Source organism: Haemorhous mexicanus, chromosome 14 (genome assembly GCF_027477595.1).
Source record: "Haemorhous mexicanus isolate bHaeMex1 chromosome 14, bHaeMex1.pri, whole genome shotgun sequence".
In the NCBI taxonomy this organism is placed as follows: Eukaryota; Metazoa; Chordata; class Aves; order Passeriformes; family Fringillidae; genus Haemorhous; species Haemorhous mexicanus.
In genome coordinates, this window is record NC_082354.1 from 14,228,324 (window position 1) to 14,253,333 (window position 25,010).

General features: G+C 50.3%; 1 protein-coding gene across 4 annotated transcripts in view; it reads left to right on the forward strand.

Moving 5' to 3' along the window:
• The first annotated feature begins 332 nt into the window (after window positions 1-332).
• FHL1 (four and a half LIM domains 1) overlaps window positions 333-25,010 on the forward strand; it is a 29,195-nt gene continuing 4,517 nt past the window's right edge. Inside the window, exons 1-2 of one of the 4 annotated variants that reach the window (XM_059859685.1) lie at window positions 339-447; window positions 1,114-1,248. Coding sequence is in view for 2 of the 4 variants with exons in the window: in XM_059859683.1 (XP_059715666.1) it covers window positions 18,054-18,075 (22 nt within the window). In the remaining 2 variants the exon portion in view is untranslated. Of the gene's footprint in view, window positions 448-1,113; window positions 1,249-17,951; window positions 18,076-25,010 lie in introns of those variants that run through there. The other 3 variants (XM_059859686.1, XM_059859683.1, XM_059859684.1) reach the window with 3 other exon arrangements.

Sequence of the window (25,010 nt, forward strand, 5' to 3'; positions counted from 1 at the left end):
CACTGGGAGAGGGATGTTTGGGCAGGACGGGCGAGGCATCCTCCTGCAAAGATTTTGTGCCTCATTTTCCTTGTCGGGGAGTGCAGCTGCTGGCCCTTTTTGGGGCAGCGGGGCTGTCCCAGCCTGCAGCATCCCGTGGTTCCCATGACAGCGCTGCGCTGCTGCGGGGAGCTCGGGACAGCTCTGCTGGCAAAGCGCCGGCGCTGCTTGGGGTTTTCCCCCCAGGGATGGTGCAGTGACCCTGGGAGGAGCTCCCCACCTCCAGCTGCTCCTGGGGCAGGATCAGTGCTCTGGGTTGGACTAACTTTTTTTTTTTTTTTTTCCCGTGCACCTCCCTGCTATAAGCTGGAAGCCGCGTTTCTGCCGCCGGCCAGCCCAGCGCAGCCCCGGACCCTGCGCTCCCCCGGCGGCCGCCGCCCCGCAGCACCCCCGGCTCCCCGGCAGCCTGTAAGCTCATCCCTCCCTCCCTGCCGCTCGGCATCGCCTCGCCGAGCAGGGCAGCAGCGCTTCGGCATCCCACGCTTCGCAGATCTTTGGATTTCAGGGCTGGTGTTGGTCTTTTCTCTGCCTTGTGATTGCTCTGCTGGAGAAGGGTTTGTGGGGAGTGGGAAGCCTGTGGGTGTGTAGTGCACTCCTAAAACACTTCAGCAGGCAATTTCTCCCTAGTTTGCTGAGTTAACCTCAGAAACTGCTCGTTTTATGGGTTGTTTTGGAAATGAGATTTATCTACATTCTTGCTTCTGATTTCTCTTGCATCCTCTTTTCCTGATATGCATATTGCCTCCTGGAAGATGGTTGCTTTGAACACTGGGGTATAAATACAACTTTTCTCTTTGCTTCCAAGTTGAGCTGGTGCTTAGGGAGCATTTGCTGTGGTACTGATTTGTGTAAGAGCTGTCAGCTCTGTGCTTTCCTGGGCAGCTGATCAGATGTGCATCTTTGAGGCTTTTAAAGAGACCTGGGGAAGAAATAACTGAAGCAGAGACTGTTTTGTGGCTCTCAGGTGATGTGAGGGACAACCCTGGGAGCAGGCTGGCAGTAACAGAATTGGGGAATGTAGGAATGCCAGCTTTTACCTAATAATTATCACACTTTCCTCTTTCTGTATTATAGAATATCAGGCAGTTGCAGAGTTCCTGCAGCTGCACCCATGTGAATGCAAGCACCTTTAGCTTTGTACAAATGCTGCACCCCTGTATTGAGATCGATTTGGGAAGTCACTTGCATGAGTGAAGTTGTGTTTGCAAGGTGGGTGTTTCTGTCATTAATCTTTTCTTTAGTAATTGGTCAAAAGATAAGTTAATGTATGGGACTCTGGTCCAGTTCATGTTGTGTAAGTAGGAGCCTGTCTGTGGTTGAGAATGAGATGTGATTATTTTTTAAACCATTGAAATCTAGCATGTGGAATGGGGAAAACTATAAAAGCAATCCACCTACCAACAGCCTTTTACCCTGTTTTGAGAGGAAGAGTGTTTTTTAAAAACGACGACAAAAAAACTTCCGAAAGGAAACTGATAAAATTCTTAAGCCATGATGTACAAAGCAAATAGCTGATCAAGCAACCAAATATGGTTTTGAAACTTCAACTTTCTTTTGTAATGATAAAAGCACCCACATACTTCAGTGACAACACCCTTTTCTTCTTTTTCCCAAACACAGTATTCTTGAATACAAACCAGTTCCTAATTTTTCCTTAAGGAGCTCAGTATATAAAAATTCCTTCTTGACTAATACCTAAAAGGAAAATGTGGGTAGGTGTTTCAGAGCTGGCACCACAAGTGCAAAAACCCCAAACCCCTCCAGATCTCAGTGCAGCAGAAAGGCAGTTGCTCAGGTTTTGGACTATGGCTCTGAGGAAGGAGTTCAGGGCTGGGATTTTACAGCTGGTTTCTGACGTGCACTGAGGAATTTTGGCCAGGCAAGGTTTTGAGGATTGGGCCCTTGAGCTGATTCTAGCAGAAGTTATTCCCTGCTGTGAGAGATGGCGTGTCTCCCTGTATGCTGGTACAATTCTCTGCTTGGATGTAAACAATGGCAGCTGTTCAAAAGGAGGCAATGTTTAGGGTACTCAAACAGTCGAAAATAAACACTCCTGCCTGTCTTGGCTGGCCTTTACTTCGGAAGCAGCCGTTCCATGGAACTGTAGTGTGAATGGAAAATCCAGATATATGGTAGGAAGCAGCTGGGGGAGCCCAGTCAGGTCCCTGTTCATGTCTGAGGATAGGGGAGTGATGCTGTAGGATGCCCTTCATCTGTTATCTAAACCTTTATCACATGAATGTGGCTTGCAGTCCACACCCATTTGACTAGGATGTAACAAAATCTTGAAGGAGCTGACCTCCTTGCCCCCCAAGAAGGAGCTTACTTCCTTTTGTATCACGGAATAGTTTGGTTGGAAGGGACCTTTAAAGGCCATTTATACCACAGGGACATCTTCAACTAGGCCAGGTTGCTCAGAGCCCTGTCCAGCCTGGCCTTGAGCACTTCCAGGGAGGGCCATCCACCACCTCTCTGGGCAATCTGTGCCAATGCTTTACTGGTTTTTCCAGTGTAAAAATCTCCTTCCTTGTATCTAGTCTAAATCTAACCTGTTCCAGTTTAAAACCTTTGCCCTTGTCCTATTGCAGCAGACCCTGAAAAAAAGTTTAGTCTCATCTTCCTTGTGAGCCCCCTTGAAGTGCTGAAATACAAAATGGCAATAAAGCCTTCCCAGAGCCTTCCCTTTTCCAGGCTGAGCCATCCCAGCTCTCTCAGCCTGTCTCCAAAGGAGAGATGCTCCATCCCTCAGAGCACATCATCCTTGTCCCCTCTGGACTTGCTCCATGTCCGTCCTGTGCTGGACCCCAGGGCTGCACACAGCTCTGCAGGTGAGGTCTCACAAAATGGAGCAGAGAGGCAGATGTGAGCCAGGAGTACTACTGTCCCCTCAGCAGCAGCCTGGGTGAATTATGTTCTTTTAAGTTTATTCACCAGCCAGTGGGAGCACTGGGGGGTTTAGGTGGAAAATTCCTCTCATCTTTGCTGATGGGACAAGGATCACACAAGCTTGTGTTTAGCATTTCCCTTTTTGGGGTGCTGCTTACCCTGAAGTCCCAGGGGCATTAAAGAAGCAATAAAAGCTTCACCACCAGCAATGTGCAAAGTTTGCTCAGGCTTCTGATTGGTTTTGATTTGATTGCTCTAAATCAGAGCAGCTCCCTGGAGAGCCATGGGGAGGCTCTGCTGTGGACTCAGTTTTGCTTGAAAAGATAATGGAAATCATGTCTATGGAATAAACCTTCCCAGAACTGACCTGTGATTTCATAAAAAAATACATTGTAACTCAAAATACTACAGCTTGATTCATTGGGATCTCTTTTTATTTCATTTCTGGGTTATAGAAATGCAGACAGGGAAAGCAACAAAGCAGAAATGTCTGAGATCAGTCATTTCGTGTCTGATTTTGGCAAAGAGAGTGTGGGAGGAAGAAAGAGACCTCATATTTCACTTAGATACTCTGTTTGGAGAGAAGTTTTAAGCAGATGGCTCTTGAGACGCTGTGACTCTAAAGAATTAAATGCTATTTAGATAAATGCATACTTCCACTTCTGCAGTGTGGTTTTGGAAGGACTGTGTCATATATTCTGGCTTCAGTCCTTTTGTCCTTGAGTCCACTAAAACCCTGTTTGCAGCCACTTGCCTGGGTGTAGGACCAAAGGACTGGGGCTTCCCTGGGGTTCAGAGACAGGACATACCCCTCTCCCCATCGCTCCTCTCCCCATTGTGCTTTAGCTGGGACGTTCTGTAGCTGAGCAGCCCAGAGAATATCTGGGAATATCACCCCAGCTGGCTTCTGGAGGAATGAATTGGAACCAAGAGGCTGAGGCTGGTGTGTGATGAGCATTTCTCTCTGTGAAACCTCCCCAGGCCTGTAGGTAAAACTCTCCTACCAGAAATGGCTCGTTTGGCTGCTCTGGTGCTTCCTGCCTGGGCTTTGCTCTACTCTGAGCTGCTGATGGAAAGCCACAGAGAAGCCCTTGATGGGGCAGTGCTTTCCCTCCCTGCAGCTCTCACTGAGGCAGGAGCTGGCCCTTGGTGCTTCCAGGGTGATCCAGGCATGGGTAGTGCCAAGGATGCTGCCAGAGCAAATTTCTCCCCTCAGAGCAGGAGAGCGTGGTGGCGTTTCTGTGGGACAAAGGGATGGAGGGATGGATGGATGCTTCCTCTTCTGCTTCTCCAGCTTTTTCATCTCCATCAGAATAGATGGGAAATGGGGTCTGTGTTCTATGGCAAGACAGGGCTAAAATTACATTTAAGGCTTTGGAGAATAACAAAGTAGGGCAAGGATTGCTTTATAGCCATGCTGGAATAGTACAGATGGGGTTGGAAGCACTTTTTCAAAAAACAGCTGAACTAGAGTTCCCTGGAAGAAGTTGGAGAGCCAGGGCAGGGTTCCTGGCAGGTCCTGGAGCTGCAATCCAGGGTGGAAGGGCAGCTATTTTGCTGTGTGCCTGGCTGGAAACTTTCAGGCAGAGTTATAATTTTGGTTTGGATGCTGTTACAGAGTTGCATTATTTTTATAAATAACAAGTTCAAACCCTCTTGACTTTGGACTGATGTTTTCAGAAGACCCACTCTACATTCCAGAGATGTGCCTCATCTCTTTTGTGTCCCTTGAGGTGACCCCAGTGACTGGGATTGTTTGGGATGCATCCCTCCTGCAGAGATGTGAGCTGGCAGCCAAGGGTCAGAGCTGTGAGGGATTGAAGGTGGTGGGACAGGGCTGCATTTGTGACCTGTTGGGATCAAATACAGAATGCCACTTGTCACCCAGACATCTAATGGAGAGCAGGGGAAAAGCTGGGAAGAATCACTGCAGGGCAGGTTTTTGGCTTTCTTGTTTCTAATCCAGGGGAGGAAAGGGGAAATGAGCAGAGTGGAAAAGAGGAGACTAAAATCTGCCTCACAGATTTATGATGCTTTATGATGCTTTGACATATGAGGGAGCTTCAAATCAAATACTGGCTGGCTCCAGTGGTGTGTGTCTGCTGAAATGATGGGCTTAAAACACTCCTGTTCACAAGGAATTGTGTATGCTCCATATGCCAAGGGACTCCTGCAGGGAGGCACAGTTGGTACAGGGATCTGTAATCCACCTATTTTTCTTCAGCTGTCCCAGAGTGTGAGGGTTCTTGTGCTACATCAGCTCTCAGCTGCAGAGGAGCTTCAGAGCTTCTGGCAGAGCAAGAATTGCTCTTGCTGTTTTGCTTGGACAGAGCAATAAATCCACTCAATCCTCCAAAACTCTCTCATATGAACCAGAGTGCTGGACATGCCTTTCTTCTTGTGCTAAGAAAAATAGAAATGGTTCATCACACTAAAGCCACGACTGGTCCAGGCCACAGGGATTGTTAGTTGACTTTCCTGCAGGGAGTTGTCTTCCTCAGAGCCTTCAGATGGGAATATTCAGTTTTCATGTGCTTCCAGTGGTCTGTGACCAAAGATTCCCTTGACTATGACACTACCCTAAGTATAGACCCCCACCCACTGCTGGGGGATGCTGGGGTGGGAGAAAATGATGTCCTTTCTTCTAAAGAAATGCCCCAAGATGTGGGAACCATCTGGACTTGACAGACTGCTCCCAAGGCATTTGCTGCTTGTTTACCTTGGGACTGGCTGCCCCTGGCAGTTGTTACCATCAGCCTTTCTTATCTGTTCTTTTCTATAATAAACACTGGAGCAAAGGTTTGGAATTAGTCACTTCTGAGGCACTGCCTGCCTCCCTTTCCAGCTCCTGTCTTATCCTCGAGTTTTTGGACTCCTGAGCCTTTTGCACTTCATTCTGTGCCTCTTGGTTTTCCCCTCATCTCACTGCACTGAGATAGCAGAGAGCTCTTTAAAATTCCTGGGAGGTGTGTCATCCCCAGGGCTGCAGCATCCCAGGAAACTGCTGCCTGGGGACAGCTGTGTGCACTCACAATGCTCTTGCTGTGTGCTACAGAGAATTTTCTAGCTTGATTTACCTCATCCAGTGGATGAGTTTGAGTTCCTGACTGATGCCTGCTCAGTTCAAGAGCCCACAGAGGCAGTGTCAGGATCCCAAGAGCATTCCAGGGGCCTGGCACTGTGTCCTGCTCTTTGGTACAGCATTAACCACAGGGCAGCCTGTGGTTCCAGGGAATGCAAACAGAGACAGCACCTCCAGAACACAGCTGTGTGGTCCTCATCTGGATGGAGTAATTTGACATCATAATCAGGAGACTGAGTGCTTTGCTTCCACTTCTAAATTCCCTGGAGATATCTAAGTATTGTCCTGATGTGTTCTTGCCTCTGACAGTACTGTGGAGAGGCACTGATGAACAGCCCAGGGTGCAAGGATTTCCCTCTCTCTGGTCTCATCTCACATTAAAAATGCATAGAGCTCTGTATTTCACTCAACACAAGCAAATACATTTTCCTGTCTGCCCTTGCCCTGCCCATTGGAAGGCAGTCATGCTCCCCAGGGCACAGCCTGCCAGGTGAATGCACTTGATGTATAATTTATTTCAGTGCTGCCTCTGGAAAGGGCCAGGATGGGAGAGCAACAAATCTGTTAAATTCTGTCTGGATTTGCTTTGGTGGATGCCAGAACATGTCATCCACCCCTTGCCATAATATTCCCTTTTCTCTTATGCCATTATCACCTGAATTATTTACAACCAAAGGTGGAAACTTCCACTCTGGATCTGTCTCTGTGGTAGGATGGGTTTCTTGCAGTGGGTGGGGGGCTCATCATTCCTGTTTGGGGAAAGATTTGCTGATTTTTGGCTGGAGAGGATTGCAAACAGCATCCCTGAGGTGACTCTGTGCAGGAGAGGCTGTAACACTTGTTTGGGCTGGCAGGGGGCTGGCCTAAAGGCTCACCTGTGGTGTGTGTGAGTGAAAGCCGTGCCCCACAGCTCCTTTCCTCAGTTCCATGTCTCGGGGTGAGCTGAAGGCAGCTTTCCCCGCCCTGCAGGGCTCCCAGCGCCCATCTCCGGAGCGCTGCTGAGAGCATCCCCTGCCCTCCCCCAGCCCCTGCTCTAGTGCGGGAAATCTCCGCCTGCTCCACTAGACGCCGAACCAAACAACCAATAAATCTCCTATCAACCGAGGAGTAAGTTGTTTTGGTTACCAGGGAGATTGCCAAGTGCAAATTCAACCTGAAATAGCGATGAGCTCATCCCTGGAGCAGCCGGGGGAAGGGGGGGCAGCGCCAGGAATGCCGGCGGCTCCAGGGACATTTGGATGCTGTGGGAGCCGCTTTGCCAAACAGCTTTTGCCTTGTCAGAGAGATCGTGCGGGGGATGCTGCGTGAGGCTGGCTGCTGAGCCAGGGCTTTGACAATTCCTGGAAGTATGGCAATGACATTCCTCGTGGGACTGGGGGCTGGAGAGCCTTGGGGGTGGGTTCGGGCACTGCAAAGGTGGCTTCTCTGCCATCTCCCCTGTCCTGGAAACTTCGCCCTGGGAAAGGATTGTGGGGAAACTGAGATGCTTGACCTGTGGGTGAGGGTTGGTTCTCAGCAGCTGTTTAAGCAGGAGCACTGACAGGCCAAGCCTCTCCTGCTGCTGCTCCAGGGGCTGCAGCAAGGGCTTGGAAAGACCTCACCTTCTTCTGCAATATCCCTGGGGCAGGAGATTGAACATTTGGACTCTGGCATTATTTTTCCCTGAAGTGTGCCCAGTTTAAGCAGGTCAGGACTGGAGTTTTGGAGTCACCTGCTGCCAGAGCACTGTGGGAGCAGAGATGGCATTTCTGGGATGATGGAGGGGGCTCTGGTGGAGTGCCAGCTGTGCCTGAGAGAGGCAGGATAAGGAGGCTGTGCTGCACTCTGTCCCTTGGCAGCCCAGGAAGGGCTCCTGTATCACCCTGCACCTTTCTCTGCTAGGACAGAGATGTTTCCAGATGCAGCCCATTCAATGGACTCGCATTTTCTGAAGTCCAACTTTTAACTGAAAAGCTCTGTCTGTAGGAGGAAGCACTGCCTGTCCCTCTGCACCATGGTGCTGCAGGGGAGAGGCTGACAAGGCTGTGGCCATGGTCTCTGCTTGGGTTTTGCTTCCCATTGCTGAATTGTCAAATACATGAAGTTGTGTAGAAAAATGTGAGAACATCACCTGGCACCTGTCTTGATGAAGCAATGCTCGAGCCCCTTAGCAGAGGCCCACTGATGGATTTCAGCAAATCTTTCAGGACATAATTACCAGTGAGTGAAAACAGGGAACAATTATCAACAGCACAAATGCAAACAAAAGCTGAGCCCCTGAAAAGTGATCTGTGAACCTACTTACATGATGAAAAAACATGATCCTTTTTTGTTTTGGATTAACTTCATAGCTTTCTGAAACAAGGGATGGAGGCTGGGTCTATAAAAAGAAATTGGTTTCAGTAGGGGTATTTTATATTTTGGAAGTCTTTTATTATAATTTTACAATCATGAGAGATCTGTAATTTATATGTTCTTGCAAGTCCCTTCAAGGGCTGTGGGTGGATTTTTTCCATCTCCTTTCTGGAGCCAAGTGGGAAATGCTTTGGTGACATGACCAAGCCCCTCAGCATGACAGGTAGCCCTCAGTGCCACCAGTGCATTCAGCCATCAGCTTCAGGGAGAGGCTTCAGGAAAGCCTGGTGCTTGGAGCAGTCTGGCATTTGAAAGAGGGTGATTTCATGTGGGGACTTACAGCTGAGTGAGATCTGGGTGAGACAGACATGAATTCACTTTTTACAGCTGCAGGGTGGGCAGTGCCCCGGTGTGCCTGGGCTGTCCCAGGGGCTGGCCTAGAGTCCATGTGACCCTGCATGGCACAGCCCTGTGCCCCAGCCACCGGGATCCCAAACTGCCCAGCCCTGAGCTGGGCAGGGTGCTGAAAAACTTGAAAACATACAAATGCCACGTGGAGCATTTTAACTTCTGTTTTCAGCATCTCTTTGGAGATGAGACACTGCTTGCCTGATGTTCCTCTGTGCCACCTCTTTTCTGTGGGGGGCAGCACTGGATGTTAACATTTGGGAGCAGGACAGGCACCCCTGCAGGTCTTCCCTTGTCCTCCCCCAGTGTTTCACCTTCTTGGTACCAAGGTGTGTTTGCCTTTTGCCTGTCTCTAAACACACTGCTGTTCTTTGCAGATCCAGGACCAAGCCTAACCTTGCTCAGCCCCAGCACAAAGCAGGCAAGGCTCCTACCAGGCTTCCTTCTAGCACAGCTGGGAGTGTCTCAAGGGGTAAAACTTCACCAGAGGAACAGCAGAGTCCTTGCTGTTGCAGGAAAACCCTCCTTGATTTGGAAACCTCACCCTTTCCCCATTGTCCTGCAGTATTCCCAGAGGGATGTGGTGCTTGTGGGTTCTCATGAAATACAGTTGCACATGCTGGTTTTCAAAGAAAGCAAACCACTGTTTCACATCTGGTTTAGCTTTTTGACAGTTTTCTCTGGTGTTTGTGTGCAATTAGCACTGCTTTTCTGTCACATGGAGCCCATCCTCTAAAGGCTGGATGTGGGCAGTAGCTGCCGAGCTTGCAGTGATTGTGTTGAGAAGGGCTGGTTCTCTTTGCAGACTGTGTTGCTCGTTGTCCCTGAATTTGTTGTCTCTCTGCTACTTGAGAAAGAAAACAAAATAATTTTTTGGGCCTGAATCCAGCCCCAGAGCAAGGGATGGCTTAATCAAACACACAAGCCCTTTTACCAGCTCCAGTTGGTTTATTTCTGCTTTTAAAATCAAACACTCATTTAAGTATCTCACTTCTCTTTTTCTGAAGTTTGTGTTTAATGAATGTACCCAGTCACAGGCTTTGCCCATTGCTCCAAGAGTCAGCACTGGTAGAAATGCAGCAGCATGCAGAGCTGCTGTGAGACACTTGGCAGAGGAGAGGAGCCCTTCCCTTGGCTCTGAATGCCCTGGCCTGGTGCAGGGGGGAAATGAAGGTATTACATTCAGCAGTTTCAGTAACCTCACCCCCCCCTCCTTTGGCCTGAGCTGTCTCTTACCAAGTACTGATCTTAACGTTTCCAAGACACTAAAGGAACTCAAACTTTGCTAGGTTACAAAAAACTAGGGTGGGAGTATGTTGGGGAGGAGAATTCCCCTGCTTCCCTCCCCAAAACAGCCTCTGTCCTGCAGATAATGACACTCAGCTGGGATACCACAAACCAGGGCAGGGCTCTGAAAGCCATTCTGAGCTGGGACTTTGGTTTTGGCTGAAATTGACTCCTAACCCTGATGAAAGATTTAAAGCTATTTGTTCCTCTTTTTTTACCATTTGAGCCTATGTTTTCTAACCAGCCCCACAGGTAAAGCTTTCCTGTGTAGTCCTTGCCCAGCTCTGATCTGACATATTTCCAGAGGGACCCAGGATCCTTATCAATTTATGGAAAATGAGATTTACATTCCTATATCACACAGGCACTTTGAAAATGTTATCCCTGACTCCAGATAAATGGCTCATACATTTTAATGCCATTATTAGAAATTGACTTGACAACACTTATCCTCAGTGGAAATTGCTCTGCAGCTCAGGGGAAAATGTACAGAGAGCACTGGTGGAGACTTCAGAGAGCTCTTGTCATCTTGAGATGTGTGTGCTGCTGGTGCAGTGTGTCTGCTGAATGAGAAAAGCAAGGTTTGATATTTACCAGAAAAAGGGGAAAGCACAAGTCCAGGGGCTGAGACAGCAGTGGGGCTTCAAACATCCCAAAGATCTTCTGGGCTGAAAGGGAGAGCAAAGTGGTGGGGAAACATGGGCTGCTCTGGCCTGTGTGTCCCAGGGTGTTGTGAAGATGCTGCACACAGGTGCTTTATTTGCTGTCTTAGTAAGTGTAGAGAAAGTGAACTGATGAGTGCTGCCTGAAACTGGTGCTGGGAGAAGTGCTGCTGGGGTGCTCAGGTTGGTGACAGAAGCAGCAAGGAACTGCAACAAGGAAACCCACTCAAAACAGATTGCTTTTAGAACAAAGTCTTTTTAATGGTGAATAAACTTGACAGAACTGACTGATGTCTGCTCCTCTCAGGGGATGTGGCCTTTGACATCAAATCTCTGCAGCCTCTGAGCTGGGAGCTCCTGAGAGTGGAGGGAGGAAGGGGGACACAAATGGCAAAATACTCAATGTGTGCCAAAGAAGCACTTGTGAACCTGAAGCCACTCCAAGGTGAAGAGTTTCCACTTCTCCTGCCCTTGTTGTGCAATGTGGCCCAGCCTGGCCTGGCTTTTGTGGTGGGTGTTGGGGTGCCAGGAAATTGACCTCTTCTTCCATTTTAAACTGCACTTCTCTGAAGCTGGAAGTTAAATCAAACCTTCCTAAAGCAGAGGTTTATGAAAATAACTCTTGTGACTAATCCAACCCCTTAGGCCTTGCTGGAGGAGACTTTGCAGCTTTGTTTTTCCTTGTAAAGAATGCTCAGCATATGTCCTGACAATTAGTCAGAGTGCCCAAAAATACCCATCAGCCCTGCAAGCTGATCCCTTCAGCCCCTGGAGCTGAGACAGACACAGGGTTATGCACTGGGGGGCTTTGGGAAAGGTTATTTTTAAAATGGCCACATAACAAGGGTGATCTGGTCCTTTCAGCCACCAGCTCTGGCTAATGACTGAGGGAGCACATGGCCAAATGTTGATCTTGCTCGAGGGGACTGTCCTGCCCAGGGTGTTGGACTGCTTCTCCTGCTAGAGCATGTGCCAGTGCTGGCTCTGTCAGCTCTAAATCAGTGCTGAGGGCATGGCCCTGTGGCCTGTGCCAAGTTTGGGCAGTGCTTTGATGGTGTGCTGGATGCCAGGGAGTCTTCCCAGCTGGCATGCCAATGCTTGGAAGGGCACGTCCTCATCAGAGAGGTGGCCTGTCTTCACCCTTAGCCAGGCAGCTCTTTCCTGAGGGCTTTTGCTTTGCCTTTTTCTGATCACCTGAGCTGATGTTTTCTAACCTCAGTGTCTCTCATGTGATGAATTTCTGGAGTATGTTTTGCTGGAATCACAGTCCGACCACAAACAGCCTTTTCTCTCCTCCCCTGAAAATCAAGGTCTGGAAGGGGAAATACCCAGGCTCCTTGGTGCCACAGAGCACTGCTGGTGTGGGGATTTGACTTGGCCTCTGTCCTGTGTGGGCAGAGGATGGAGGTCTGCAGAACCATCCACCCAGCAACTTCTTGGGGATGAGGTATTTTGCTAGAAAACATCACACAGAAAGCATTTCCAGGCTTTGGAGGAAGAGCTGGGCAGAGCCTGCAACACCCACCTTGTGAGTCTTCCTTGCTGCCAGGTCCTGTTGGGTGAGAACAGGAGGGTGTCAGGGGATGCTGGAGAATGTGTGTGTTGTGGCTGATGGCTGGGTAGCTGCTAATCTCCGACTCCTAGTGGGTAGAGTTCCAAAGAATGACCCAGCTTTCAAACAGAGAAGCAAACCAGTAGCTGAACTTCCTTCCATGAGCTCCACGGTGAGCTGTTTACCCTCTCTGAGGCAGAGCACTGCCCAGCCAGCTGCTGTGTCCATGAGAAGGAACTGGGAGCTACTGGAAGTGCAGAGAGCCTGCTGGACACTGTGAAATATTATTTCAGTGATGGCTCACTCACTGCTTGGTAAAGCCCTGACGTGAGCATTTATTGTGTGAGTATGGCAGGATTATATTGCTGTGCCTGTTCCTCACACCTCATCTGTCCTGGGAAAGACTGCTGTGCTGCCTGGCTGGGTCACTGTGGTGTTTATTTGACAGGGACTTGAGTTACTTTTCTCAGCTCTGAAGCCAGGGCTAAGCCACGAGGGGAAAGCTGTGACTGGCAAATATCTGCCTCACATTTGGCTCCACTGGTCAACCCCCCTGCCCATGAGTGCACCTGAACTTGAGCAAAGACCTAAAGTTGGCCAAGATGGCCCTAAGGAACTCCACTGCCCTAAGTGGAGTTTTGTGGAGTGTGAAGTTTTGGGGTAATGGGCTGGGGAATAACTGAGTTCTGGTGCAGTTGGTTGGCCCCATGGCTCCTCCCAGGACACAACACCTGGCAGAAGGGACTGAGAGTCATCACAGCACTGCTGGGTGGGTTTGTGTGTGACACAGTTGTAGGGCTGCTGGGGAGGAAGAGGTAAATGCAGTATTTGAAGATTTTTAGCCCAATTATGAGCCTGCTGCTCTTATGAGGCTTCTGAATCAGACCAGTCTTGGCAGTACATGTGGCCCTGTCCCCCCAGAGGAGTAGAGGAAGTCTTTGTCTCCCCTTAGGGTTGTGTGACCTCCATGGACATGTTCACACCTGTGGTCTTCACCTTGCAGTCCATGAAGGGGCTGTGGGCAGCCTGCTGAACCTCCAGCCCACTGCCTGCACACTCCCAGCAGAGGGACTTGGCCGACAGAGCTGGGAAGAGAAACAGGGCTCACGTTTAAGCAAGTGCATTTAAAGACTAAGACATCTGTCTTTCTAAGAGATTTTAAAAACTCTTCAGCCTTTTGGGGCTGTTCCTTTTTTGAGTTTGCACTGAAGGTCTAAATCTAACTGTTGGGACTACTGCAGGCACTCAACATCCTCAGTGCTGGGAAATGCAGCCTTGGCATCTTATCTGTAATGCAAGAAAGAGGAGCAGGGATAGGAGGAAATTGACTTTATTTTGAAGTTGATTCAAAACCAGCTCTGCCCAGCACCTGCTGCAGCCTCTCCTCTCCCCAGTCTTCTCTGGAGCCTGGGGCTGCCATGGGGCTGTTTGTTGCCTGCATCCCACCCCACTGCCATCGCCAGCATGGGGAACAGGAGCTGAACAAAGCCTTGGGACTACAAAGCAGCTCCTGATTTATGCACAGACACTCCCCCAGGCCCCAGTGTCACTTGGCTCCCAGCAGCAGTGAGAGGTCTGCCATGTCAGCAACAGGTGAAGGGAAGAAGTGCCAGTCAGGAGCGTGTGTGGAGGGGAGCCACGGAGCAGATGGCAGCAGGGAAATAAATTTGGAGCTGCCACAGGAATAGTCCTGGAAACAGTCCAGCCTGTGGATGGAGGCAGATGGGGAAGGACTTGGTTTATATCTCTTCCTGGTTTTGCTTTTTTTCAGATGGGTTTATTTCCAGCTCTGTTATCTCTGACCATTCCTTCCTATTGCTACGCCCTTATCTCTTTTTCCCTCTCTTCTTATCCTGTCTTCTCTTCCACCTTTTGTTTCTACTCACACTCTATCTGAGCTCCTGGATGTTGCCCACCCTGCATCTGCTTCCTTATAAACCTATTCCAGATTCCTCTACCCCTGCCTTCACAGCTGACCCAAAAAACTTCCCTTGGCACTGAAAGGCTCAGCTCACTGCTGTGACCCAGCTGTGACCCAGCTGTGAGCTGGAGCTCAGCCTGGAAGAATCCTGCCTTTGGCACATCTTGCCACTTTCCTTCTCTACTGTCCCTGTGAGCTGGTTCCCTGGGAACACCAGGGCTCACCTGGTGCCTGGGGTGTTCATTCCCCTGTCCCTGCAGTGATGTCCTTGCTGGTTTTGCTCTGGATGTGGGAACATCCCAGCTGTCTCTGCCTTGTGTTCCTGTGAGTGCCTGTGGGATGTTTCAGGGGTGCTGAGGCACATCCTTGTGCACAGAGCTGGTTTTGAGACTTCTAGGGCATTTTTGGGACACTTCACTTAGAAACTGTGCAGATTTGAAAGGATGAGGTAGAAAATTCCCATTCAGGTTCAGGTATGAGTGTGTCATGCAGGGTCTCTGGCTGGGGGGACAGGGACCAGCACCCCCTGGCAGTGCTCTCTGGCTGATGTGCAAACACTGCCCTGCAGTGCCTGCTGCCAGTGCTGGGAGCAGGAGGAGTGTTGGATACTGAGTGCTTGGAGAGCTGGATCAGCCCCCAGTGCCAGTCCTGGTGCCAAACCTGTCCAGTGTTTCTTTGGCACTGGGGACTGCTGCCTCTTATGTCTCTCTGGTGGATCAGCTACAGCTGCAAAGATCTTTTCCTTGGAGAAAGTTGTATCTATGTCCTCTCTCCTCACAAACCAAGCCCTTTTATTGGTGGTCTTCCTGCAAACTTTGCCCTTCTACTAGAACAAGCAAAGAAATGTTTTTTAAAAGCTGAAGAGCCAAGGAAGTTTATAGCTGAGGTCTGCTGGGCAGGAGTGCTTTGCTGTGGGAAGACACACACATGCAATCTGAGACATATAAAAATAAAATTTTAAAAAAATTGATCTTCCCTCAGGTCAGGAAGGGTAGGGAGCACTGTGGGACTCTCATTTTCTGGGGAGCCTGGTGAATGGCAGTGTGCCCTTCTGTGCAGGTGCACTGTGCATTGCCAGCAGCATGTATGGGAGCAGGAGGCACAGCATTACTTTAGGAGGTGCACAGGTGCTCTGCTGCTGGTATTTACTGCTGCTTTCTTTGATCATGGTGACTAATAGTTCATCAATGCCTGGCTTAGAGCAGCTCTCTTTAGGAGTTTCTGCCTCTTGAATGACAGCAGGATGTGTGAGCAAGCTGAGAGACCCAGACCTTTTCTGGCAGGATTCTTAGGGCAAGAAAATACTCTGGAAATCACAACGTGAATCATTTGTTTATCCCAGTGGATGACACTATGCCCCAGCCATGCTGCTCTGCAGTCAGACCCGTTGGGTGGGATCAGTGTGTCCAGGGCAGCTCCCTGGAAAACCTACAGGACAGGTTTAATGTTAAAAACATGACATCCCAGGCCTGCTGTGCCCTGCTGTGCACTCACTGGTGTATTTGTAGCACTCTTCCCTCTGGGACCTTTGGGTGCCTGGTGCACAGGCAAGGGCTCAGGCTGGGCTGGCACAGCTCCATTCTGGGGCACCCTCTTTCTCCTGGGGGTGTCTGCTCCTTGACATGTTTCATGGGGCACTGATGTCTCTCCCTGGCACTTGTGCTACACCTGCAGCACCTCTGTGTTTAATCACCTGGGCTTGTGTGGATAAGGAGAGTCTTGGGAAGGAAAAGGGAATTGTCCAAAGTTATTTGGCTAAAACCAGGCAAGAAACCAAGAGCAGCAGTAAGGTTGTTCCATTCCTGCTGCTGGACCAGGAGGCCAGAGATTCAAACAAAATGGCCTTTTAATTAAAAAGTGCTCTGTGGCTTTTTAGAGTGAGCTGTGCCAGGGAGCTCCATAGACATCCACACTTCTGGGTTTCCCTCCTGTTTCTTGGCCAAACTTTCTCCCTCTCCTCCCTGCTCCAGCCCAAGCCTGTTGTGATGCTGTGGACACACGTGTGTTTGTGCACGTGGAATGACACCCAAGTGTCCATCCCTGCTCTCCACACCCCTCTGCAGCTGCCAAACTGCTGCTGGCTGCAGCCACCTCTGGTCGGGGGGTGGCAGCTGCTGGCACCTGCAGAGACTCTGCTCCATCAGCCAGGATGGGAGCCAAGGCTTCTGTTGGGAATACCTGGGCATTCTGGGGAAAGCAGGAAATGACAGCTGGGTGGGAGCGTGCCAGGGCTTTGTGTCAGGAGCTGGAAAGGAATGAGAATGGTTAATGGTGCAAACTCTATGTGCATTGCCAAAAATGAACTCATGTCTGTAAATATTACACTGTGCACAGCAAGATTAGAACAGGAAAATACCAGTTGTTAGGGTTCCTGTTGCCGTCTGAATTATGCAAACAATTTGCTGGACTTTATGGATGAGTGGGGCAGAATAACATTGGGTTTTTCCTCACCAAAGTGTTTCAGTTCAATAGTGTTTTAGCATGTTTCCCAGCCTCAATCTGCTGCACCAGTGGATCCATGCTGAGCTCTTTTGGAATGGCATGCTGTCAAGAGTGGCCTTTTCCAGGCCATGTTGGAAACTTGGAGATGTCAGGTGGCTGGTGAGATGCTGAGCTTGTGCTTGTGCTGCCTGGGGGGGCTAAGATGGGTGTGAAGGCTCAGGGGCTCACCAAGCCCAGTGCTGAGGCTGGAGCCTGTGGCTGAGGAGCTCCTGGGAAGCAGAGATGTTCCTGGCTGTAGCAGGGCTGCTCTTCAGAGGCCAGACACCACCACGATGGGCTCCCTGGAAGGAATGATAAACATTGGCTCTTCCCAGTGGCTGTCAGGGAGGTTCAGTGACTTTCCCACGGCCGTGCAGTGCGTCAGTGGGAGGCAGGATTAGCAGCTGGGCCTCCCTGGCCCCCGGCCCTGAGCGTCCCCAGCAGTTGCATAACCCAGGGTGAGTGTGGAGCTGCTGCAGCCTGGGGGTCCCCACTGGAGGGACCTGAGCCACAGCTCCCTCCCCTCCTGCTGTGACTTGGGTGGAAACAGGTCAGCTGGAGCCATGGAGCTGGGATCTTCCTGAGAGCTTTGGGGACACCTGAGTCCAGAGGACAGAGGCATGATCCAGTGCCTCTAAAGCCATGCTAGATGCTAGAGAAGCCCCATATCATCACACCCATCTTTCTAAGTGCTGCTCTTCAGGGATTTGCTCCCTTTGAGCCATTAATGCTGTGAGCTTCCTTAAGGAAAAAGCTGGGGAAGGACCAGGAATGACAGTTTTACTGGCAGTGAAACTTCAGCATGAACTTTCTCTCCATGTTGAGAACAAATCCACCCATGAATGTATGTGCTGGTATTTCTGTGTGCTGTCAGCTGAGTCCTCTGGGGTACAGCCACATCCTTTCTGGACCAGAAGACAGCCCCTTGCTGGCTCCTGGGGCTGCAGCCCCCTGGCCCCCACAGGGCTGGGATCATCCCTTCCCTGCAGCCATGGCAGAGCAGCATTCATGTTGGGTCTGTAATTTAGCTCAGGACTGTGACGAGACACAATCTCACTCTAAAGCCAAGGCCAAATAGTACCAGCATGGGGTCAAGTTCATGAGTTCATTCTGCCTTTGGGACTAATTTGGGTGCTGAGTAGCTGGGCAGGTATTTGACTGTTGCCTGCAGAGACCTAGAGGTCTCAGGATCCTATTCTTCTCCCTCAGATCACCTAAAATGGTAAGAATTTCCAAGGGGGATTAAGGTTGAGATCTCTGGGGAGGGGAGTGGACATCTGGTAGGAGTCCTGTCCATATTAATAGCCTCCATTTAAATATATGTTATCAAATGGGGCAGCTCCTTATCAGCCTGTGAACTCCATTACCTGAGGGGCTGCTGGTGACTTTGGGCTGCTGACCATGGCTTTCCACAGGCACACAGGTAAAGTGGCTGTGCTGCCAGGTGTTGTGGGAGTACACCTGGTAAATGGGGAGGAAGGTTTTGCTAAAAGGCTCCTGTGCCAGAGAAATAACTTTGAATGCAGGCTTAAACCCCAGCAATCTGCAGCTGTAACTCCTGGTGGCAAATGGGCTGATAACCAGTGGGAGATTGGTGCTGGAGCACAGTGCTGGTGGCCTCGTTTGTTTTGTAAAATGCCTTGGATTTTAAATGTTTTTGTATCTGCTGCTGTGGGAAGACTGGGGCTCAGCTAATATTTGAGCAAGACTTGGTGAAAATGGGGGACAATTCTCCTCCTTGTAGAAAGATTATTGCAGTGAGCAGAGAAAGCCAGGGCAGAGGGGACTCCAGAGTGTAAACCCAGATGGTTTGCTCTGTTCTGGTTGGAAGTTTGTGGTTAGTCCCTCTCCTCTGTTTATCTTTTAGTTCAGATGGGCTGACCCTTTCCAGTGATAGGAAAATATTAATTTTTCCATTAACACTGACAGGAATCTTGAGATCATATTTTACATGTCAGGATGGGTGTCTTCCCATTCTGACTCATTCCTCTAGCCCTGCAGCTGAAGACAATCAGAAGCTCTTTGGGAATTTTGAAAGCCTATCTCCCTCTTAGCAGCTGTTTTTGTGCATTTCCAGGGTGTGTTCTCAGCCCTAAGCACAGAGGCAGTGCCATTGTGTCTCTTGGTGAGACACAGCCCAGAGGGTGGATGTGCTGGGGACAGGGTGGGCACAGCTCCTGCTGCACCAAACTCAGCTGCAGCACACCAGGAGCCAGGGTGCTCCTAAGACTTGGCAGCAGAGAGACCCCTCAAAGCTGGGCAGAAGAGGCAAAGTTTGCTGCTCAGCTCCTTGCTCACCTTCCCAGGTGAGGCACACACCTGAGGCTGCTTGCACAGCACGTAACTGCTCAGGATTTGCTGGTGGGATGCACATACATGTTATGCAGGACACCACTGTGAGTAAAATCTGACTTCTGTGGTATCATTTGATGTAAGAAGATGTTTAACTTCAGCCCACAAGACTGACCAATGCTGTAGCATCCTTCCATTACACTCCCAGCTATGTAATTTTTTCTTTCTCATCTTCCTCAGGGGATGTCCCCTGGAGCAAGAACTCACAGACTTGATCCTCTGCTGTGATATAAAATGCTGCAGGCTGTTCTGAGCAGGTGCTGAGGTTGGACTGCTGCTGCCAAAAAATCACAGCACAGTGTCTGATCCTGCAGACCACTGGGAACCCCAGGGCAGCCGTGGGGGTATCACAGTGCCTGCTCAGGGTGGGGCTGGATCCTCCAGAGCAGGAGGAAATCTCATTTTGGCACTTGGGAACACCTGGGTGTGAGATGGGCATCCAGCTGCTGAGGGGGGACAGACCAGTGCTTAGCTGGGAACACAACAGGGCAGTCTCAAAGGGCAAAACTTAATGCAGCCACAGAGCTAGTTACTGACCAGGGCTTGTTTTGTTTTGAAAGGTTTGGACTTTGTTGCTTAAACGCTGCCTGAAGTGCTCAGCCTTACTCGAGGCAGTGGTGCCTCGTTAGCCTTCACTGAGTGCCAAAGCAATCCCTGGGGAAAGTGTTTGCAGGGCTGGACCAGTGATTTTTTAATAGATGGCATGTCCCTACTTCCCTGGGGAACTGTGAAGATTTAGTAATGACTGGGATGTGCTCACACATGGTGGCAATAGGACTGTAGGGAATGTTTTTGGCAAATGCCTGAGGAACTTGGAGCTGTTCTTGCTCTAAATAAAGAAGCTTTCCTTTTATCAACAGATTAGTTTTTGAATTATAGAGTGTGAGACTTGCACGTGCCCCAGCCTGGCAATGGGAGAGCACAGCTCTGGTATTTTCAGTCCTCCCAGCAAAAATGACCTATAAGAGATTTCTTTTCTTTCTTTTCTTGGGCTTTCCAAATGTTGTTTGCCCAGGGCATTGTGCCAGGGCAGTCCCGAGTGTCACTTTGCATTTGGGATTAACAGGACCCTTCTTTTAAGGGTTTCTCAGGTATTTATAGCAAACCATGCGACCTTGCATAGAGGAATGCTGAGAATAGTTACTCAGGTGACTGACCAGGGCTGCCAGGACTGATCTGAAACAGGCAGGTGTAGCCAGTGCCTGGCAGTGTGGGGCTGTGTACTCAGTCTGCTGAGAAAAAATAAAACTAATGTAGAATCAAAAAGCTCTTTTTCTTCCATGTGCAACTGTGTGTAGGGCAGAGGGTTAACAACTCCAACCTCATCTTCTTTCTTAAGTGGCAGAATAATCTGTAAAGTGTAAGTATAGTCTCTCTGGTTGTGTTTAGAGACTACACTTCAAGCTCTTCCTTGGTGGTTTATCACATTTAAACATATTCCCCAGAGACATTAACACATAGCCTGTGCTAAGTGCTTTGCTTATCAGCTGTGCTTCAGCTTCCTTCCCTGAGTGCTTTGGTTCCACTTATTGTGCAAACTACTGTGATGCTGCTTTGGGTTTTTGGCTGAACTGGGATGAACCAGCCCAGGGTGATGCAGGAGCCCAGCAGGAGGCAGGGGTTTTGTGGGTGCAGCAGTTTTTGTGGGGTGGCCCTTCTTAGGTCTGTACCCTTTCCATCCCAAAGCTGGCCATGCTGCAGGGTGCAGATGTGGCCCTGACCCTCAGTCAGCCCTATGGTTGCTCGGTGTTGGTGCCCCTTGGAAGCCCCTGGGGCCCAAGTTTTTGAGATCTCTGAAGGATGGAAGGTGTGGCTGCCCAAGGGCTGATTTTGTAAAGTGGAAGATGCTTTCAGGGGACAAGTGGCAAACTGGCACCTCTGTGGTCAGGTAAACATTAGGGCTGTATTCCAGTGGGTCTTTGTGCCAAATACCCTGATATCTGAGAAGGCCACTGGCCTGGCCTTCTGCCCTCCAGCTGTAGCCAAATCCATCAGGGAGCTCCATTTTGAGACCACCCTGCCAGTGCTGGTGGGACAGGGATCCCTTGCTTAGTGTGAGATTCATTTCTGGAAGTAGGGCTGCATTTTTCTCCATCTTATTGAGGGTCCTCTAGGCTATTTAAGGATGGGCACATTCTGCATTTTCCCCTCCCTGCAGCTGCCGGTGTCACTGTTTTCACCTGCTTCTCTCCAGCAGAACAATCCTCTCACACGCCTGGGAGGGGGAATAGCTCCAGCCTGTCCATGCTTTTCCTCTGCTTTCTAAATCCCATTCTATGGCCTCAGTGTCAGGCTGACATGGGGTTTGGATCAGTGCATGTCCTCAGGGTATGAGATTCTCCTGGGGCTAAAAAAGAGACCAGACTGTCACCTCAGAGATGCCATAGTCTGGTGTAAAGGTACAGCCACAGAAACTTGTGTTCAAGTGACTTCCCAGCTAAAACACCTGCATGTACTGCTCTCATTTTCAGCACAGCAGTGTGAGAAGAAGCACAGAGGTTCAGTGCTCTGGGTTTTAGTGGTGGTTTGGTGAGTGCCCTCCCTGGTTCTGTGTTGCTGTAGCACTGTTGTACCCCTGGTGTGGATCCCTACCCTGTGCTCAGCATCTGCTGCATGGGAAGTGATGATGAGGGCACTGAATAAAGACCCTGAGGAAGTGATGGTTTTTCCATATACCCAGTGTACCTCCAGTTTTATAACTTGCCTACTTTTCAGTCAGTAAAGACAGGCCAGGGTTAATATACCTGGAAGCTCTGGAAAGTTGTGCTGTGGGGACCTGGTGCAGCTGGAGGGTGAACAGTTTATTTAGGAGATAAACAGCTCCAAACCCATGACCTGCTGCCAAGCAGGCTTCAGAAATACATTTATTTTTATACAGAGCATGAGAAATATCTGCTCTGTTTACCTTCCATGAGAGGGGACAGGACTGCTGAGGGGACCAGCTGTAGGACACTAATGAAGCTGAGCTCTGAGGTGTCCACAGATGTTTGCTCCATTTGGGGAAAATAATCTGGTGGTCCTAGCACAGCTGCTACTGGCCTGGGGCTCCACTCTGTCACACACTGGTGGCTTCCAGGGCTCTTGTGCACCCTACCCTGGCTGGGCTGGTCCTGCTCCTGTGGCTGCTGTGGGCTCTGGGCATGGCACAGGTGAGCAGAGTCCACGAGCAGCCAGCAGGTTTGCAGGGACAATGCAACCACTGCAAGGGGACAGAGGTACCTCTCCTGGCTCCAGATCAGGAATTCAGGGATGGTAGTACTGAGGGCAGGAAGCCTCTGGAAAAGCTGGAAGCAAATTCATGCCCCTGCCTGGGCATGAGGGGCTTTCTGGTGTGTGAGATGGCACGAGGGAGGCAGAAGCTGCTGGCACAGCCCAGTCTGGGGGCCCCAGCCTGGTGTTAATTTGCCTGTGGAGCTGCAGAGCTGCTGTGATAAATGTGTCTCACATTAGCAGGTGATGGGTTACATGGGAACACAGGGTTGTGCTGCTCCCTGAGCCATGCTTTCAAGATTGTGTGTTCAGGCTGAAAGCAACCCTAAACCTGAGATCAGGGACATTTCAATACCATTTGCCCTGGGCTCTGCAATTCCATTTCTTCCAAATAAAACCCACCCACTTGCTAGAACTCTGCAGAGCTGGTGGTGGCTCACATAGCTTCCATGTTTCCCAGCTGTTTATCTGTTTCATTTGCTTGAACAGGTACCTCAAAGCCCTTAGAGTAGTTGTCAGCAGGACATGGCATCCCCTGGCCTTGCCAAGGGATTATTTCCAGACCTTGGTCCCTCCACAAAGTACAATTCCTAGCAGCTTGGCCTCCAGCCTGCCTCTGTCAGTTTTAGGGGCAGGAATAGGGTATAAACAGACCCTCCACCTCTGCTGCAGCCTCCCTATGTGAAACTTTTCTTTAGGGCTCTCTGTCTTGCTCTCTGAAATAGAAATCCTTCAGCTTGTTCTGGCCCTATGTTATTGAGAGGATGACAAAGAGGAGATAGTTGGATTTTCAAGCCTGCAAGGTAACAGTGTGAGTCCCACTCTTGGATTTTCAAGCCTGCAAGGTAACAGTGTGAGTCCCACTCTTCCTGGGCCCAGATGTGGCAGAGGCTCTGCTGTGGTGGCAAAGTGTTCATGTGCCTGCTCCTCTGGCTTTGTACCCAGCAGGGTTGGGCTGGTCCTGGTGTGCTGCAGGGCTCTGGTGAGGTTGGGCCCTGTACCTGATGGTACATCTGGAATTACTGGGTTGGGCAAGTGTCCATGCAAATCCTGTGAGCCTTAGGCCTTAACATGGCAGACCAAGAGCATCCTGCAGCCAAGGGCAAGCCCAAAAGGGTCCCACTGACCCTGCCTTGTTGTGAGGGCCCAGCCAGGAGTGGCACACCCTCTCTGCACCCCAGAGCCCCTACAAGTTTGGTGAATAAAGGCACATTGTGCTGGGCTTGGAGAAGCAAGGCTGGAATGAGCACTGTGGTACCCCTGAACTCTGTGAGGAACAGGCTCCAGGGTAGCCCCAGGGCTGCGTGGGGTGGTCCAAGGTGAGGCCAAGTGATGGAGGCAGCAGCAATTTGTATGGCCTGACTCTGTCCTTTCCCTCCCTTCCTCTGTCAGGAAGAGACAACATTTCCTCTTGGCAGTGCCTGCTGCCAGACCACAGCCACATTTCCCATTGGGTTGGTGATGATGCAGAAGGTTCAAGGCTGTGTTCCTGTGTGCTGGCTGTGCAGGGAAATGGGCTCTGCAGTGCTGGGGCTCTGGGAGCACCAGGGGCAGGGATGGAGCTGCCTCTGTGGGACTCTGTGGGCTTCTGTAGCTTTTATGTTCTCTCCCTGGAAGTGCTCCAGGCCAGGTTGGATTAGGCTTTAAGCAACCTGATAGAGTGGCTGGCACCCCTGTCCATAGCAGGGGGTTTGGAACAATATGATCTTTAAGGTTCCTTTAAACCCAAACCAGCCCAGGATTCTCTGAATCCTGACAGAGCCTTTGTAGCCCCTTGCAAGAGTGTTGGTGGCTCCTGCTGAGGAAGGGTGCATGGAAGGGAGGGAGCCATTAGCAGGAGACTGGGAGTGCAGGAAGGGATGGGTGTCTGTGGAGAAAGTGTGAGCCAAAGTGGAAAATCCTCCAGTCAAGATTCCCCAGACCCGCTGACAGCTCCCTGGCCATGGTGGAACATCAGACCTTGGCAGAGCCTTGATGGTGTGAACTGAAAAATATCTCTCCATGGAGGCAGATTTTTTTAATTGTTTTTTTTTCTTTTTTTTTTTTCCCTTATGATTTTATATGTGAAAGTCTGGTGAAAAGAGGCAGCTGAAAGCTGCACAACTATCCAGCTCAAAAGGCTTTGGAGGGCTGCAGCTGGCTGTGGGTTCAGGCTGAAAACATGGAAACAATTCCACTCTGCTCATGTTTGTTGGTGATTTCTGCACACAAGTGATGAGGTGCCTCAGCCAGGGCCTCACTGAGGCCTGCAGTAATGAGCTAAGGGACTCCCAGGGAGTGATCAGGTGTCATTACCCTTGCTCGATGTGCAGTGTGTAAATAAACCAGCCTAGCATCCTTCCACTTAACAAGGGGATGGGAAAAAGTCTGATTTGAGACTCTGCTCTCCTCGATTGGAGCTCCTTCTCCTATCAAGGAGCCACCACATGCTCATTCCTGAGCCACATTCCTCGTAGTGATCTGCACAGCCCCAGGAGGCTGGAGCAGCTGTCAGGGCCTCAGGGCTGTGCTCTTGCAGGGCCTGGCAGCTACACTGTGGGCACCATGTCAGAGCTCTTCAGTCAGGGCCTCGGGGCTGTCCCCTCAGGGCTGTGCTCTTGCAGGGCCTGGCAGCTACACCGTGGGCACCATGTCAGAGCTCTTCAGTCAGGGCCTCGGGGCTGTCCCCTCAGGGCTGTGCTCTTGCAGGCCCTGGCAGCTACACTGTGGGCACCATGTCAGAGCTCTTCAGTCAGGGCCTCGGGGCTGTCCCCTCAGGGCTGTGCTCTTGCAGGGCCTGGCAGCTACACTGTGGGC